Raw genomic sequence first — 17528 nt, 5'->3', positions numbered from 1 at the left:
AAAATTCCAAAGATGAAACTATTAGTACACCTTATGTGTGAATGTAGTAAGAGGAGATTTAGACAAATAGAGGAGAATTTCAGGATCATGTTCTATGTAGTAAATATATTGACAGTTAACAAAAACAGAAAACAAGTAATAACTTCATGGAATATAGTAGTCCCCCTCCTTATCTGCTGTTTCACTTTCTGCAGTTTCAGTTACTCATTGTCAACAGCAGTCCAAAACTACTGTATTAAATGGAAAATTCCAGAAATAAACAATTCACATGTCTTAAGTTACGTGCCTTTCTGAGTAGCGTGATGAAATCTCGTGTGGTTCCACTCTGCCCCACTCGAGATGTGAATCATCCTTCTGTCCAGCATATCCATACTATATATACTACCCAACTGTTTATCACTAAGTAGCCATCTTGGTTATCATATTGACTGTCCCAGATTGCAGTTCTTCTATTCATGCAACCTTTATTTTACATAATTGCTCTATTCTATTATTAGTTATTGTTGTGAATCTCTTCCTGTGCTTAATTTACAAATTAAATGGTATCATTCATATGTATGTATAGGAAAAAACATAGTGTACACTTGTACAGGGTTTGGTACTATCTGCGCTTTCAAGCATCCACTGGGGATCTTGGATAAGGAGGGACTATTATATAAGAAAGAAATCATTAAACACCACAATACTATTTTCAGCTATAAATTCTATAATATATACAATTCTATTATATATACAATTCTATAAATACAGAATATTGTTCTAATCAAACTTATAACTACATTGGGAGAGTGGACAACAAAAAGTGTGGGTGTACATGGTGGTAAAGGTATAGAAGAGTGAAGATAGCTCCATCTTTATTTTCATGATGAGAGGTCAATGGATAAAGCCTAAAACTAAAAAAAAATTAAGAAATAGCAGTATAAGCACGACATACAGATACATGAAAAAATGGCAAAAGAAATAGAGTTTCTTTTGAAACTCTGTTTCAAAGAGTTGAAAGTGGTTGCCTCTGGGGAATGAAAAAAACAGGGGTAGTTGATGAAGACAGGGGATTGCTGCTTTTTATTATAAACTTTAACAAGCTATTTGACTCTAGAAACTATATGAACATACAAACTTTATTTTAAAAATAAAAATAAAATCTACATATGTATTTGCTTATATGTTCCCAAGATGTCTTGAAGGATACTTAAGAAAATGGTTGCATGTATTGACAAATAATATGTGAACATTATAGAAAAATTAGCAAATATCAACAAACCAGCAAACAATAAATGAAAAACAGCCATTGTTTTTATGTCTTAAATGTATGTTTTGAAATTATATTATAATTTAATAATTATATATAATTCTTATAGGACACAGCAAATTTATAGTATTAATTGAATTTCAAGGTATAATATAGTCCTTTTGATTTACACAGTAAGACCAAGGTATCTATAAATATAGCAGCAATAAATATAACTGCAAAGAAAATAAATGAAATTGAAAATCTAAATTTATAAAGGATGTCTAATGACACAGGACCCCTTAGGAAATATAGAATATGGACAATTCATATGTATTGGGAAATATAAGCATATTTTCTTTCAGTGAATACTTGATTCTAGCCAATAGTAGCTTCTGGTTTGCCACAATATTAATAACTATGTTTGTATAAAGCCTTTTATTGTTTATACACCATCTCTTTACATATGCATATATATTATTTTATCCTCATAAAAATTTTTATAAAAATTAGAAGAATAAATTAAGAGAATGAAATTATAGAGGAAAATTAAAAACTATAAAAATTTTCCCCAAATCCCAAAATGACAACTTTCCCAAAATTGTACCACTTTTTAAGAGTAGATTTGGACTGAAACTTCAAATCTTCTAATTCCAAGTACATGTTCTTTCTATTATATCATACTTTCAAGTTTAGTCTTAAATACAATCAATCTTTCTCTCTTCTCAAACTACAAGAGGAATTTATCTCTCTTTATATATCATCACACATCCATTTGCCAAAATGAAAAAGTTTATACATGATTTCTGTATCTAAATAAAAATAACAGTAAAAGAACCAAATTGTTTTTCATGCTCAAGCTATAGCATTTACTAAATAATAGTTATTATATAACAGAGTTTTAAGTTTTATAATTTAAAAAGAGAATAGGCTGTTGTACAAACAAGAAAGGCAATTCTGAGCAAGTTTTTACATGGTTAGAAGAAGTTAGCGCCCTCTAGTAAAATGAGAGATTTGGAATATAGTTTGGATAAAATACACTTTTAATTATTATTGACAGTAAGCTTATAAACTGAGTATATTTCCTGACTCTAATACTGTAACTATTCCATCTCTACTTTGAACTCTGATTTCACATAAATTAGATGAGGTTGAAAACCTCTAACATGTTTTGAAAAATAAAATATAACCATCAACTCACAATTTAGTAATTTAATGTTACACTGGATTGCTATGTCATGAGATCTGTACATATAGATGCCAGTATCACTATAGCAATATGTTGTCAGCACACTATGATCAAATCTCTGTAGGTTATTTTAAGGCTCAGCAAACTGAAACTCCAAAAATAACCCAATTTACAAAAAGGGGATTAATATGAAGGAGGAAATATTTCCCTAATGTGGCAAAGTTTAGGATTATAACTATGCAGGTAGATACCTTTAATAGAATAAAAAAACTAAAAACTCACTAAAATGAAAATCTGTATATTAGTAAGAAATGTTTTATAACAATTGAATTAACAAATGTTTTACCTTGGTTTTGTGCTTGAAGTGCTGGACATTTTTCTGAACAGCTGACAGGTGTAAAGACTTCACTGTAGTCCTTGTGGGTGTATAAACTGGCTTCCTCTACTTCAGTTTGGGAGTTTGGATTTGAACTTGGAACAACTTCCTCAAATTCACAATTAATTTGGGTCACCATTCCTGTAATCGATCTTCTGTGACATTATAAAAGTACTAATTTTATGTATGCCCTATTTTAAAATATTTTTATCAATAAATATTAATAGTATATGTTCATTGTGGAAAAAATTATCAAATTCCAACAGATACAGGAAAAATCATCCATAGTCCCATCACTCCAGATGAATGCAAAAATTATGTAAATTTCTAAATTATTTTTGAATATTTAAAAACATAAGAACGTATTATTCTGTAACCTGTTCTTTTCTGCTAAACAATGAAGCATGAGCACATTTACATGTCAATCAATGTACATTCACTTCATTTTTGAATGGATAAACAAGATCTTATTGTATCAGTAAATCATAATTTATTCAACCAGTTCCCTATTGTTGGAAATTTAAGTTTTATTTTAATTGTTTGCTATTAGAACCAACAAGGCAAGGACCATAGAAAACCTAAATTTTCTGTATGCCATTATTTTTAGTGTGTAACATAAGGCTTTTCAGGAACACAGAACAGAAAATACCTATATATGTGAAAACACAGTATGCTAACAAATAAGCAAAAGTAAAAGAATTGAGACCTTAGAATCAATATTAAGAAGTAACAAAAATAGGAACAAGAAACAAAGAACATTGAAAACGAGGAAAAGAAAGATTTAGGAAATCTATGTAATACTAATGATTAGAATGTTTATTCTAAAGTTCCATTACAAAACTGTAGTAGCTCATAAACTAAAATTAAATTTCACTGCATGAGACAAAATAGACATTAATAACGACTAAAACACACACAAAAAATGTGGAGGTTAACAGTTCATGGCTGGTAAGGTAGTTCCACAATATGTCAGGGACTAAGGCTTCTTTTGCTCCACTCTGCCATTCCTAGATTTAGTTTTTGTCAGCATAGTCCAAGATGGTTGCTGGAGCTAGTCATTAAGTCCATATTCCATCATCAAGAAGGAAAAAAGTGAAGGAGAAAAACATGCCCCTTCCCTTTGATGTTCCTTAGAAATTGCATAAGCCTCTTTTGATTATATTCCACTGGGAAGAAGAAAGTCACATGGCTATGCCTTAGCTACAAGAGAGCTGAGAAATATAAATTTGATTCTGGGTGGTGCTACAGATTTCATCTCATTTATCATGGACTCTATCTTGGTATTGCAAAATGAATGGAAGGTCAGATATAATGGGGTGGCCATTCCTTCAGGGCCTCCCATTTCTCTTATATATGAATCTTCTGTGTAAGCCAAACTAGCCTAGTTGTTGCCTTCGCTGAATACTTATTGCATATTCCTACCTCTATTCCTGCAGATATGTTGTTTCCTCTGCCCTAAAGGCTTTCTCTCAAGTTAATTCCTCCTTCAATGTCCAGCTCAAGCTCAATTCCTACTCCTTTGTGAAGCTGACCTCTCCTTACAAATGCACAGCCCTACCAATCTAACTTATAGGGTGAAAAAAGATCTTAGAGATCATCTTGTATAGTGTTACTCAAAGTAGGGCCCTGAATGAGCAGCATCAGCAACATCTAGAAACAGATTAGAAATGCAGAATCTCAGGCCCCAACACAGACTGACTGAATCAGAATTTGCATTTTAATAAGATCCTCAGGTAATTCATACGTTCAGTAAAGTTTGAGAGGCACTGATCCATTATCATCATACTCATAAAGAAAGTTAGGGTCAGTGGTAAAGTGACTAGTAAGTAGTTAGCACTTGATTCCAGTCAAGACTTGAAATTCACATCTTTTAATCCATAACACAGAGCTCTTTTCATTGTATCTTGCTGCTTCCTCACCACTTAGGAGTTTACTCATGGGATAGATACTTCTTATTGGCCTTATGCCTTGTAGTAGACCTTATGTTGGTCATTATATCATTTAATTCTTGCATTGTTATTTTTTCTTTGTTTATATATTATCTTCCTAATCTGACTTTTAAATTCCTAGATGACAGAAATAGTATATTGGGCTTCACTGTATCTAGGGTCTACACACATTTAAATGGCTTTTTGTTTCTTTTAAGCACAACTAGGGAAAACTTAAATTATTAAAACTTGAAAATTTGAATAATGAAATCCTTCCTGAATCTGATCAGCACTGAAATTGTGAATTTATGTCTACATCAACAATGTAGAAGGGGTTAGATGTTCTTCCTAATATTATGATCTGTGTGCCTAACCCTGTCATTATACTTCACATATTGTATTGTAATTATTTATTTATAAAGTTCTATTCCCTGTTTTCTTGTGTTCTTTGAAGGTAGAGACTATGTCTTACTCATTTTTGTATCCTGTATCCAATACACAGGATGGTACTCAATAAATATTTGATGAATGACTAAACTAATAATAAATAACGTTCTGACCGAATACATTAGAAAATAGCCTTAAATCTGCATTTTATATTACAGGAAAAAAGACTGATTTTAATATAAAGGACTGTCTATAGAAAGCTTACTTATTGATTAAAATCATAATAATTACCTTATTTCTTTGTTTCCTTTGTGACACAAATGCATAGAGAACAGTAAATATATGGTAAATGAGGGAAAGATAAAAACAAGATATTAATCACTTCTATTAATCTCTTTTTTTATGGCTCAAATTTGGGCTTTCTCTTTGGGTAAAAGAAGAAAATCTTTGAGGAAATAAAGGAAGGGATTTTTCTCCCTCTAGGTGCCTGGAGAACTTACTGTTTATCTTGTGCTATATATAAAAGGGAAATTTGAGGTTAAATATACATACTTCTCAAGGAAATCCTCCACAATGAGACTTGCTTTCCATTGATCCAAGACTGAGGTGTCTGTCATTCCCCGAATCGAAACAGCTGAGACTAGAAAGGAGCATGGTAAACATTAGCTTTTAGAATTTTCTTTTACACTTAATACAACAAAGACAAACATTCACCTTTTACATTACAGTGTTATCTTTATTTGCTCATAAATGTAATTTTTTTGAAGTGATACCTGGTTCCAAATATTTAAATAATCATCCTTATTATTATCAACCTTCCCCACCTCCAAAATCAACTACAGTCAGAACAATATCACCTGAACAAACCACCCTCATTTTACAGGTTCTCTTTTGCTTATACAGCACTGCCATCCCAGATAGTCCTGTTCAACAGCTCATGCTATGCCTCATAAAGTTTTTATTAACCAATCCAGCTCATCTCACTCTGATATATTCCCTTTGAAAGGTCATATTATTGTCAGTAGCATTCTGGTACCTAACCATGTACAATCTGCTATTTAAAATTTTATGTATCTATAGGTTGTCTTTCAAATTAGACCCTTGGTTCCTTAAGGAGAGAGACCACGTCAATACTAGCTTCAAAACAAGCAACTGAGTAGTCTATCACCAGTAGAATCACAGTCAGACTATTCTATAATACCATCAGTGTTACTTCTTACTAGTTTTTTCTTTTTCTTACCTTGAACAAATCACTAATACCTGAGTCTGTGCCTCACTGAAAAATTATGAAAGTTTAGTGGTTAAGAAAGAGTACAGGTTCTAGAATTATTCTGCTTAGATTTTAATTCTTAAACTGTTGCTTATTAACTGTATGGTCATGGATAAATCTCTTAAACTTTTCATACTTCTGTTTTCTCATGTATAAATTAGGAATAATAGCTTTTTTTTCATAGTGATGTTGTAAAGATTAAGTGTGATGAGACATGTAAATTTCTTAGGACAGTTTAGATTCCATGGCCAGTCCCATAACCACTGCTTCACAAAGACTCTTGATTTCTTTGCCTCTCTTTGCCTTGTACTAACTGAGGAAAACCCCAGCTCTCCACTTGGTGTACACTAGAACAGATGAAAATTATTGGGAAAAAAAATCACCCAGGTATGCTGAATGAATTCATTTCAAATTATGACCATAAATTTCAAATGTCTGTCCAACATTAACGGATGATAATAGTATACCCCCTAATAGAACTGGCTTTCTTGCTCTTTAATACAGCTATTTCACACATTCACCCCTCATATCTTCCATGCTCATCCTCCTATCCACTTTCAGTCTATGATCTTGCCTCCACATAGAAAATTGATATAAACAGAGAAGAGGTACCACCAATTCTACCAACCTACTGGTTTAAGTACTTACAAATCCTATCTTTCTTTCTATACAAGGGAAGAACTACTCTGGCTCCTATTGAATACCAGCTTCTCTAATTGTGCTCTTGATCCTATCCTCCTTTGCTTCTAAGTTATCTTTTTTCTTTCCTACATCATTATATTCTCTTTTGACCAAAATCATTTCTATCAGCAAACAAACATTTTACAGTCTCTCTCCTTGTCACACATTTTTAAGAAATCACACATCTAAAGCAAAAACAGAAACAAAAAATAACTCTCTTCACCCCACTTCTCCCTTTAGCTAGTGCCTCATTAAAAAATTTTCCTTCATAGCAAATTCCTCAAAAGTTGTCCAAATTCACTCTCTCACTTCCTTTCTTCCCATTTTCTTCTCAACATACTCCAATCATACTCCTACACACTCCAACCATATTCCAATCATATTCAGAATCAATATTCCAGGGAGACTCTTACTAAGGTTATCAATGACCTACATTCAGTCAAGCTAATGGTCAACTCACTATCTTCATCTTACTTGACTTTTAATAGGAGCCAGTGCATTTGACTACTTCTTCCTTCTAGAATTCTACACCACCACACTCATCTGGTTTTCCTACCTCTCTTCTTAGCTTATTCCTCCTTTTATGTCAGAATTTTGACTGTTAGAGTGTTTCAGGGCTTTGTCCTAGGCTCTCTGCTCTACCTGTAGTTATGTTCTCAGTGACTTTATTCAGTCTCATCAGTATATATGAAATCTACATACTGAAAACTCCAATTTGAAACTCCAGCTCATGAAGCAGGTTCACTGTGAACTGGTTACCAACTTGTCAGAGTACAGTGAGACCAAACACCCATAAAACAAGTCACATGAAGCAGATGTATTACATACAGATAGGCGGCAAGAGACAAGAGAAGCCTAGTATTCACTGCAAGCCAGTCCCCTAAGGCTCAGGAAAGCTAACCAGGGTGGATGGAGTCTTGTCTTCATGTGCCCCACTTGCACAGCAGCTGAGGGATCCCAGAAAGCAGCCCACCCTGAGTTTTATATTCCAGAGTTACAGGACATGCTGGGCTTAAAACACTGAAGGACATCCTGTTTCAAGGAGGGGAAAGAAACAGAGCCTGGGCTGTTCTGGCCAGTTCCTCCTTTACCACATTATGTCACATTCCCAGCATATTTTATACTTATTCTTAACTACAAGTGAGAAAAGGGGGAGAATAGGTTGCCCAGGCCACCCAGAGAACTATCCTGCACAGCTGTGCTCAAGATTAATATAACAGGGCTGGGCACGGTGGCTCACACCTGTAATCCTAGCACTCTTGGAGGCCGAGGAAGGAGGATCGCTTGAGGTCTGGAGTTCGAGGCTAGCCTGAGCAAGAGCGAGACCCCGTCTCTACTAAAAATAGAAAGAAATGATTTGGACAGCTAAAAATATATATAGAAAAAAATTAGCCGGGCATGGTTGCGCATGCCTGTAGTCCCAGCTACTCAGGAGGCTGAGACAGAAGGATTGCTTAAGCCCAGGAGCTTGAGGTTGCTGTGAGCTAGGCTGATGCCACAGCACTCTAGCCAGGGCAACAGAGCGAGACTCTGTCTCAAAAAAAAAAAAAAAGATTAATATAACCAATTGCATTCTTAATGTCTCCATTTAGATGCCTAATAATCTGGCCAAAGCAGAGCTATTGACTCTGGCCACAAATTTGCTTCTCCATGAGCCTTTCCTTATCTTAGGAAATGGCACCATCATCCACCCAGTTGCTCCAGTCAAAAACCTAGAAGAAATTCTTCATTCTTTCATTTTTAACTGCCTCACTGTTGGCTAGACTTCTAAAATAATCTCAGTTTTAACCACTTCTCACATCTCCATTACTATAAGCCCAGTCTGAGTCATCATCATCTTTTATCTAAAGTCTAGATTCACCTAGTCTATATATATTCTGGGCTGCTAGAATAGCTTCCTGATTGATTTCTCAGTCTCTACTCTTGACTCCCCAATGCCCATCCTTTCCACCCTCCAGACAATTAGAATTATCTTTCTAAAGGATAAATCAGGTTATCCTTAAAATTGTCCAATGGCTCCCCACATCAGCAATTGCCTTAGTCAGTTTGGCTGCTACAACAAAAATATCATAGATTGGGTGCCTCAAGCAACATTTATTTCTCACAGCTCTCGGTGATAAGGCTGGGAAGTCCATGATCAAGGTGCTGGCAGATTCAGTGTCTGGTGAAGGCCCACTTCTTGGTTCATAGATAGCCATCTTCTAACTGTCCTCACATGGCAGAAAGGTCAATGAGCTCTTTGGACTCTCTTTTACAAGGGTACTAAGCCCATTCACATTCATGAAGGCTCCATCCTCATGTCCTAGTCACCTCCCAAAGTCCCCACCTCCAAATACTATCAAATAGGGATTGGGTTTCAAATGAATTCTGGGGGTACACAAACAGTCTATTGCAGCCATAATATAAATAAATAAATAAATAACTCCACGTTATGGCCTAAAAGTCTTATATCATACAAAAACTGCCTATTTGTCAGATCTCTCCTTTTCCATTACCCAGTCACAATAGCCTAACGGTCCTTACACAAATCAAGTTCCTGAGTCAGGAACTTTGAGTTTGTTTTCCCCCATACCTTTTCATGATTGTTTTCTCATCATTCAGATCTCAGTCCAAATGTCTACCTCTTCACAGAGAGGTTTCCCTAACCATCTTAGGAAATAGCACTCCCTACTCCTAAAATTCATATCATATTACATTATTATGTCTTCACTATACATTTATCAATATCAGATATTTAATGGCTTTATTGCTGTGTCCTCCTTACCAGTCTGAAAACCCATGAGTGCAGGGACTATTTCTGTGTCTTACTGATAACTATGTCCTTAGTACCCGTAACAGTGTTAGGTACATAACTCATACCAAATAAATGTTATTAACTGACGACTCTTCCAAGGAAGCTACCTCTTTCTCAGTCTATGACTTGACAGAAGCATACATATATGTTTAAAAATAATTTTTCCCAGGCATGGTGGCTCATGCCTGTAATCCTAGCACTCTGGGAGGCTGAGGTGGGAGGATAGCTTGAGGCCAGGAGTTCAAGACCAGACTGAGCAAGAACAATATCCCATCTCTACAAAAAATGGAAACATTAGCCGGGTGTGGTGGTGCGTGCCTGTGGTCCTAGCTACTCGGGAAGCTGAGGCAGAAGGATCCCTTAAGCCCAGGAGTATGAGGTCGCAGCAAGCTATGATGATTCCACCGCACTCTAGCCAGGGTGACAAAGGGGGACTCTGTCTCAAATGATAATAATAATAATAATAATAATAATAATAGTGAAGAAGAAGAAGAAGAAGAATTAGAATTTTATATTCATCTTATCATTACAACTTAAAGTTGCCCTCAGATAGTAAAGAAAAATCCTATTATAATACAACGAATGTTTACAATATTCAACTATTATAAGCTCACAGCAACCTCATACTCCTGGGCTCAAGCGATCCTCCTGCCTCAGCCTCCTGACTAGCTGGGACTACAAGTGTGTGCCACCACACCCGGCTAATTTTTGTATTTTTTATAGAGACGGGGTCTTGCTCAGTTTGTTCTTGAACTACTGGCCTCAAGCGATCCTCCCACCTCCCCAAGTGCTAGGATTACGAGTGTGAACCACTGCACCTGGCCCATTTTCTTAAAAATTTACTGTGCTAAACTCTGAAATAAACTTTAAAACAGATTTTTGAGAAATAAAAACAAACATACCTCTTGTCCATGGCCTCCTAAATTTATAGTCAGTAACTCCTGCATGACAGTTTTCATCTTGATATAAACATGAAGGGATTTGAAGTGATAAAGCATTTCTGCAAAACTTCTTTCTAACTACATTCTAAGTAAGGAAGATAATAAAATCTTTTAACATATACTATTTATCTATCAATAATCAGAATATGAAAATTCTCTATTTTTTAAACTTATACTATATTACTTACAAATTGAAGGTTTGTGGCAATCCTGCAGGGGAAAAAATCTATTAGTAGCATTTTTTCAATAGCATGTACTTACTTCATGTCTCTGTGTCGTATTTTGGTAGCTATCTCAACTCTGCAAAGTTTTTCAATATTATTACATCTGTTATGGTGATTGGTGATCAGTGATTTTTGATGTTACTATTGTAATTGTTTTGGGGCACATATAAGATGGTGAACTTAATTGATGAATGTGTGTGGTTTGACAAAACAGCCTTCTATTGGAAGAAGATGCCATCTAGGACTTTCATAGCTAGAGAGAAGTCGATGCCCAGCTTCAAAGCTTCAAAGGACAGGCTGACTATTTTGTTAGGGAGTAATGAAGCTGGTGACTTTAAGTTGAAGCCAATGCTCATATGCCATTCCAAAAATCCTAGGGCCCTGAGGAATTATGCTAAATATACTCTGCCTGTGCAGAAAAAAAGTGGAAAAAAAAAGACTGGATGACAATATATCTGTTTACATCATGATTTATTGAACATTTTAAGCCCATTATTGAGACATACTGCTTAGAAAAAAAGATTCCTTTCAAAATATCACTGCTCATTTACAATGCACCTGGTCACCCAAGAGAACTGATACAATATGTACAAGGACATGAATGTTGTTTTCATACCTGCTAACACAACATTCATTCTGTAGTCCATGGAGCAAAGAGTCATTTCAACTTTGAAGTCTTATTATTTAAGAAATATATTTCATAAGGCTACAGCTATCATAGATAGTGATTCCTCTGATGGATCTAGGCAAAGTAAATTGAAAACCTGGAGAGGATTCACCATTCTAGATGCCATTAAGAACATTCATGATTCATGGGAGGAGGTAAAAATATCAACATTAACAGGAGTTTTGCAGAAGTTGATTCTACCCCTTATGGATGATTTTGAAGGGTTCAAGACTTCAGTGAAGGAAGTAACTGCAGAGGTGATGGAAATGGCAAGCAAACTAGAATTAGAAGTGGAGCCTAAAGATGTGACTCAATTTCTGTAACTTCATGATTTGAATGAATGAGGAGTTGCTTATGGATGAGCAAAGAAAGTGGTTTCTTGAGATAGAATCTACTCCTGGTGAAGACATTGTGAACAGTATTGTAAAGACAACAAAGGATTTATAGACTATTACATAAACTTAGTTGACAAAGCAGTGGCAGGGTTTGAGAGGATTGACTCCAGTTTTAAAAGAAGTCCTGTGGAGAAAATGCTATCAAAAAACATCACATGCTACAGAGAAATCTTTTGTGAAAGGAAGCGTCAATTGATGTGGCAAACCTCTTTACTGTCTTTTTTAAGAAATTGCCACAGCCACCTCAATCCTCAGCAATCACCACTCTCTGATCAGTCAGCAGCTGTTAACACTGAGGCAAGACGCTCCACCAGTAAGAAGATTATAATGGCCTGAAGGTGCATAGGTTCCTCAGAGTTTTTTAGCAATAAAGTATTTTTAATTAAGATATGTACATTGTTATTTTAGACATAATGCTAGTGCACACTTAATAGACCACATATAGTGTAAACATAACTTTTATATGCACTGGGAAACCAAGAAAATTCATGTAAGTTGCTTATTGCAGTATTTGCTTTATTCTGGTGGTCTGGAACTGAACCCATAATTATCTCGAAGCTATGCCTGTATCCGATAACACAGAACCACGTAACTGAGAAAGTCAAGGTCTCTAGTAATATCAGTAATAGGTTAATGTATTCTCCTACAGATTTTTTTTAACTGGGTTAGGCTAAAATGTGTGTGTGTGTATGTTCTTGACAAAAAATAAGATCATATCATTTATATATTTTAGCAATGTGCTTTTTTTCACTAAACCATATAATATGGCTGTCTTAACTTTTGCTTTCTATGACTGCGTTATTTCAGTTGTTACAAACAGTAAATATATTTCTAATTAAAAAATATATCTAATAAATGAAACTGTTTCTTTCAAAGAATGTTAAATCTGTTAAGTATGTTTGTAAATCAGTCAAAGTTCTCTCTAATTTGGCTCTGCCTCTACTTTCCAACTTTATATCCCATTACTGTAACTAGTCTCTTCACTGCCCCCCTCAACATTTGGCAGTCATTTTCACCATGGTCTACAGCGTACCTCTGAAAATGCCCTGCTATTTTTCTGTATCAAAATCCTACTCATGTTTCAAGGACCATCTTAAGCAATAGCTCTTCTAAGACACCTTGCCCCAGTGACTGTACCTTCCCACAGTGTTCACTATTCTATGTATTTGGACAAATGATAGTTTCTTGCATTATTTCCAAAGACTTTTATGTTTGCTGAAGGTGTTGTATTACTTAAGAGTTCTCATTCTCCAAGAATAAACAGTAAAGAGAAAAAAATCACTTAACATAATTTATATCAAATGAGGACCAAAGATTCATAGTAAATAGGAAAAAAAAAGCATGGTTCATACTTTATCTAAAAAATGAATTAGAGTTATAAAAAGTAAGTTTTCTATACAACAAAATTTCATTTATAATTAGCTTATAATTATAGTTACTTTTTTGGTCATAATTTTATCATAATCTTCCCACAAAATGTTTTATATGATGATATATATGATAGTAGGTCACTACTTTACCTTTGATCGTGAAAAAGATATTTTAGAAAATTTTTGACGATTTTCCCAAGCCTTCTCTGACTCTCTTTTTTTTTTTTTGACTTTTTCGATATTCAAACTGTTCTCTTCCGCTTGTCTGTTAACTGATCTAATTTTGTAAGATCTTCATTTGATAATAGCTTTACTTGTTATTTGAATGGTTCTTCAATACTGTTTTCATAAACTTTACAAAGTCCTACATCTTCTGCAAGACTTGCCATTAATTAGTATCATATTTGTATTATATCATGGGGTGTGATACACCAGCAAGAAACTAAGATACATGGGCAAAAGTTAAGTTTGAGGATGTCTGAGTACAGACTAATTTTGCAAGTGGATCTTATATTCACAAATATGTTTGTGTTACAATGACTTTTGATTGTCTACCATGTTTATCTCATAACTGCACATTTGCTTCCTTCCCTCCATCGTGAGGGAGTAATAAAACCTGAAGATGCCTGTATGTCTTACTTATTTCTTGTGAAATGTAACACAGTTTTAGTTATATTAGAGTAATTTTTTCACCTGGCAGATGGGGTCAATGTTACAAAGAAAACAAAAATTTAATTTGTCAACTAAGATCATTAAGAACAATGAACTGTTGTATGACAATTATTTTACTTAGTTTTTTAACAGTGTGCCTGGACTTGAATCTTAGCTCTGACATTTATTTTTATTTATTTTTATATTGCTTTTGTTTATTTCTGAAGGACTTATGTGATTTTTTATGTCATTTTATTATTACATTTTTTAAAATTTCAGCATATTATGGGGATACATATGTATAAAATCTATTAAACTCTGGACACTAGTCTCCTAACCTGTAAAATTGTAAAGCCTGTATAATTATAGTATTTACCTTGTGGAGTACTTATGATGATCAAATGATATAATCCATCTCCATCATATACATAAAGTATAATATCTGGCCCACAGTAAGTATTCAATACATGCCATTAATGTTATCTTATCATAAAGATAACTGGAATTGCTTTTCCTCTATTCCTTTCAAGAAAGATCAAGACTTTTAATCAAATCACCCCAAACTTGCCAAAAGTTTCAAGTTTTTTCTCCTGATAGCTTTAGATTCATTTTAATTGTTTGATTTTAATGTTTAATTATTTTAACTTAATGATTTCCTCACCAAAGTGGCATTTTTAAGGTATATTAAATGTGGAAAGTAATTTTAAATGAATCTGAAAGTAATTAGACTAAGGATCAATCTCAAGATTACTGCAAAATTATCATATACAGGTTGAGCACCCCTAATTCAAAAATTTGAAATCCAAAATGCTACAAAATCTTAAGCTTTTTGAGCACCAACATGATGCCACATGGCTTAAGATAGTGTGACCTTTGCTTTGTGATGGTTCAGTGTTCACGCTTTGTTTCATGCACAAAATTATTAAAAATATTATATAAAATTACTTTCAGTCTATGTGTATAAGGTACACATGAAACATCAATGAATTACATGTTTAGACTTGGGTCCCATCTCTAAGATATATCATTATTCACATGCAAATATTCCAAAATTTAAAAAAATACAAAACCTGAAATACTTCTGGTCCCAAGCATTTTGGATAAGAGATACTCAACCTGTTTTGAATGCAGATAACACTCTTTATATCATAATTCTTAGTAAATAGGTAGTAAGCCAGTAATACTTTACCTCATATAAATAGTCTATTGCACAATATTTCAATGCTGAAAACATATCTTCTTTGAAAGAAGTACAAATTTCAACATCTGGAAATATAAAAAGTAAAATTAAATGTTTGGCAAAATAGCAAAGCCAAGAGCAGAATATCTCTCTTAATCACAAAACTTTGGTTAGCTCATTTTTAAAAAGGCTCTGAATGATAAAAATTGATAAAAATAACATATTACTATGATTTTAAATCTAAAATGAAAGCAATGTATATTGGTATAAAGTACTATGTTTTCTCACATTGTTTAAACCACACAATTGTTCACTGGTGGGTTGAAGTACATGTAATGTGATCATTTTTTTGCAGAAGAGGATGGAGTTCATAAGACTGGCAGAGTGGTAGTTTTAGAATAACCATCTTTCTCAAGTGGTCTTGAAATTGCATATCCAGAGGCAGAATCCTGTGCTGAAGCAGTAGAGGATTTAAGAAATTGGGAAACTATTTCCATTCTCTTACTTAGAAAATATAATAAGTCTAAAGTTCAAAGTTCCTGGTGGCTAGTTCATTTGGAATTAAGAAAGTATGGCATATTATTACTCCTAGGTCAATGAGTTATGAGAAATCAACAAATCCATCTAATGAAGCAATAAGTAAAATTTAGAATGCTGAATTAGTCCAGGTTGGTTCTCACTTATGTGAGAACTAAGGAATTACAGTTTAGAAGTTAATCTAAATTAACTCTTATTTAAACATTGCCTACATAACATTTTCTTACTGGTGATTCCTTCCCTCAGAATATTTCCAATCATTGCACTTCTATGCCTTTTCTACACAGTGTATCACTGATCTTTGAAGCAAATATTGATTCTAGAATTTCCATTTCTTGATATTACACTTATGGGAAAAATTATCTGATTGTATCTCATTCTAGAAGTCATTTCAAAAAGTTAAAAACAAACTCATAAAAAGCTTCTGTACAGCCCAGGGAAAAATCAATAGAGCAAACAGACAACCTATAGAGAATGGGAGAAAATATTTGCATGCTATATATCTGATAAAGGGCTAAAAACCAGAATCAACAAAGAACTCAAGCGAATCAGAAAAAAATATATAAAAAAACTCCATTAAAAAGTGGGCAAAAGACATGAACAGAAGCTCTTCAAAAGAAGACAGCCAATAAGCATATAGAAAGTGCTCAATGTCTCTAATCATCACGGAAATGCAAATCAAAACCACAATGAGATATCACCTAACTCCAGTGAGAATGGCTTTTATCAAAAAGTCTCAAAACAACAGATGCTGGCACAGATGTGGAAAGAAAAGAACACTTAGACACTGTTAGTGGGACTGCAAACTAGTTCAACCTCTATGGAAAGTAATATGGAGATACCTCAAAGAACTAAAAAGTTGACATAACATTTGATCCAGCAATCCCACTACTGGGTATTTTCCCAAAAGAAAAAGAGGCATTTTATAAAAAACACATTTGCACTCAAATGTTAACATCAGCACAATTCACAATCACAAAGATGTAGAAACAACCCAAGGGCCCATAAATACATGAGTGGATCAATAAAATGTGGTATACATACACCATGGAGTATTACTCAGCCATAAAAAATGGAGAACTAATACCTTTTATAACAACCTGGATGGAACTGGAACCGTCCTTTTGAGTGAAGTATCACAAGAATGAAAGAACAAAAACCATATGTATGCACTACTAAATTGGAACTTCTAGAGCAACACCTATGTGCACATATGGTAGTAAAATTTAACAGAAATCAAGTAGGTGGAAGCAGGGAGGAGAGGATGGGTAAATTCACACCTAACGGGTACAATGCACACTAAACGGGTGATGGACACACTTATAAACTTGACTCAAACTCAAACTGTACAAAAGCAATTTATGTAACCAAAACATTGGTACCCCTGTAATATTCTGGAAAAACAAAAACCACAATTCTACCTAGTTTACTCATTCAACTTGTCAGCATTTATTTTAAATTTTCCTTTCTTGTGAAGCCTAATATTTCCTTCAGCTTCAGATTCATCACTCTCATCAATTACCTTAAAAAATAATTACCTTTCCATTGAAGACAATCATTGAAATTCATGCTAAATATGTAGTACTTAAATAAGATACTATATGTTATAAACATTCTTAGAATTTCGTTTGTCAAATTTATTTCATTACAGTACAGATATTTGAATCCATCTTATAGTGGTGGATGGATGGAAAAAAGATAAATGGCCTT

General features: G+C 34.0%; 1 protein-coding gene across 1 annotated transcript in view; it reads right to left on the bottom strand.

Moving 5' to 3' along the window:
* The window catches only part of SHOC1 (shortage in chiasmata 1), an 80232-nt gene extending 64897 nt beyond the window's left edge, over window positions 1-15335 (bottom strand). Inside the window, exons 1-4 of the mRNA XM_045563628.1 lie at window positions 15291-15335; window positions 10756-10879; window positions 5661-5748; window positions 2764-2948 (exon numbers count right to left, since the gene is read on the bottom strand). Of these exons, the coding sequence (XP_045419584.1) occupies window positions 2764-2948; window positions 5661-5748; window positions 10756-10879; window positions 15291-15335 (442 nt within the window). The remainder of the gene's footprint in view (window positions 1-2763; window positions 2949-5660; window positions 5749-10755; window positions 10880-15290) is intronic.
* Between the last annotated feature and the right edge of the window lie 2193 nt (window positions 15336-17528).

This window comes from Lemur catta, chromosome 10 (assembly GCF_020740605.2).
Source record: "Lemur catta isolate mLemCat1 chromosome 10, mLemCat1.pri, whole genome shotgun sequence".
NCBI classification, from domain to species: Eukaryota; Metazoa; Chordata; class Mammalia; order Primates; family Lemuridae; genus Lemur; species Lemur catta.
This window is presented reverse-complemented; position numbering and strand designations above follow the sequence as displayed.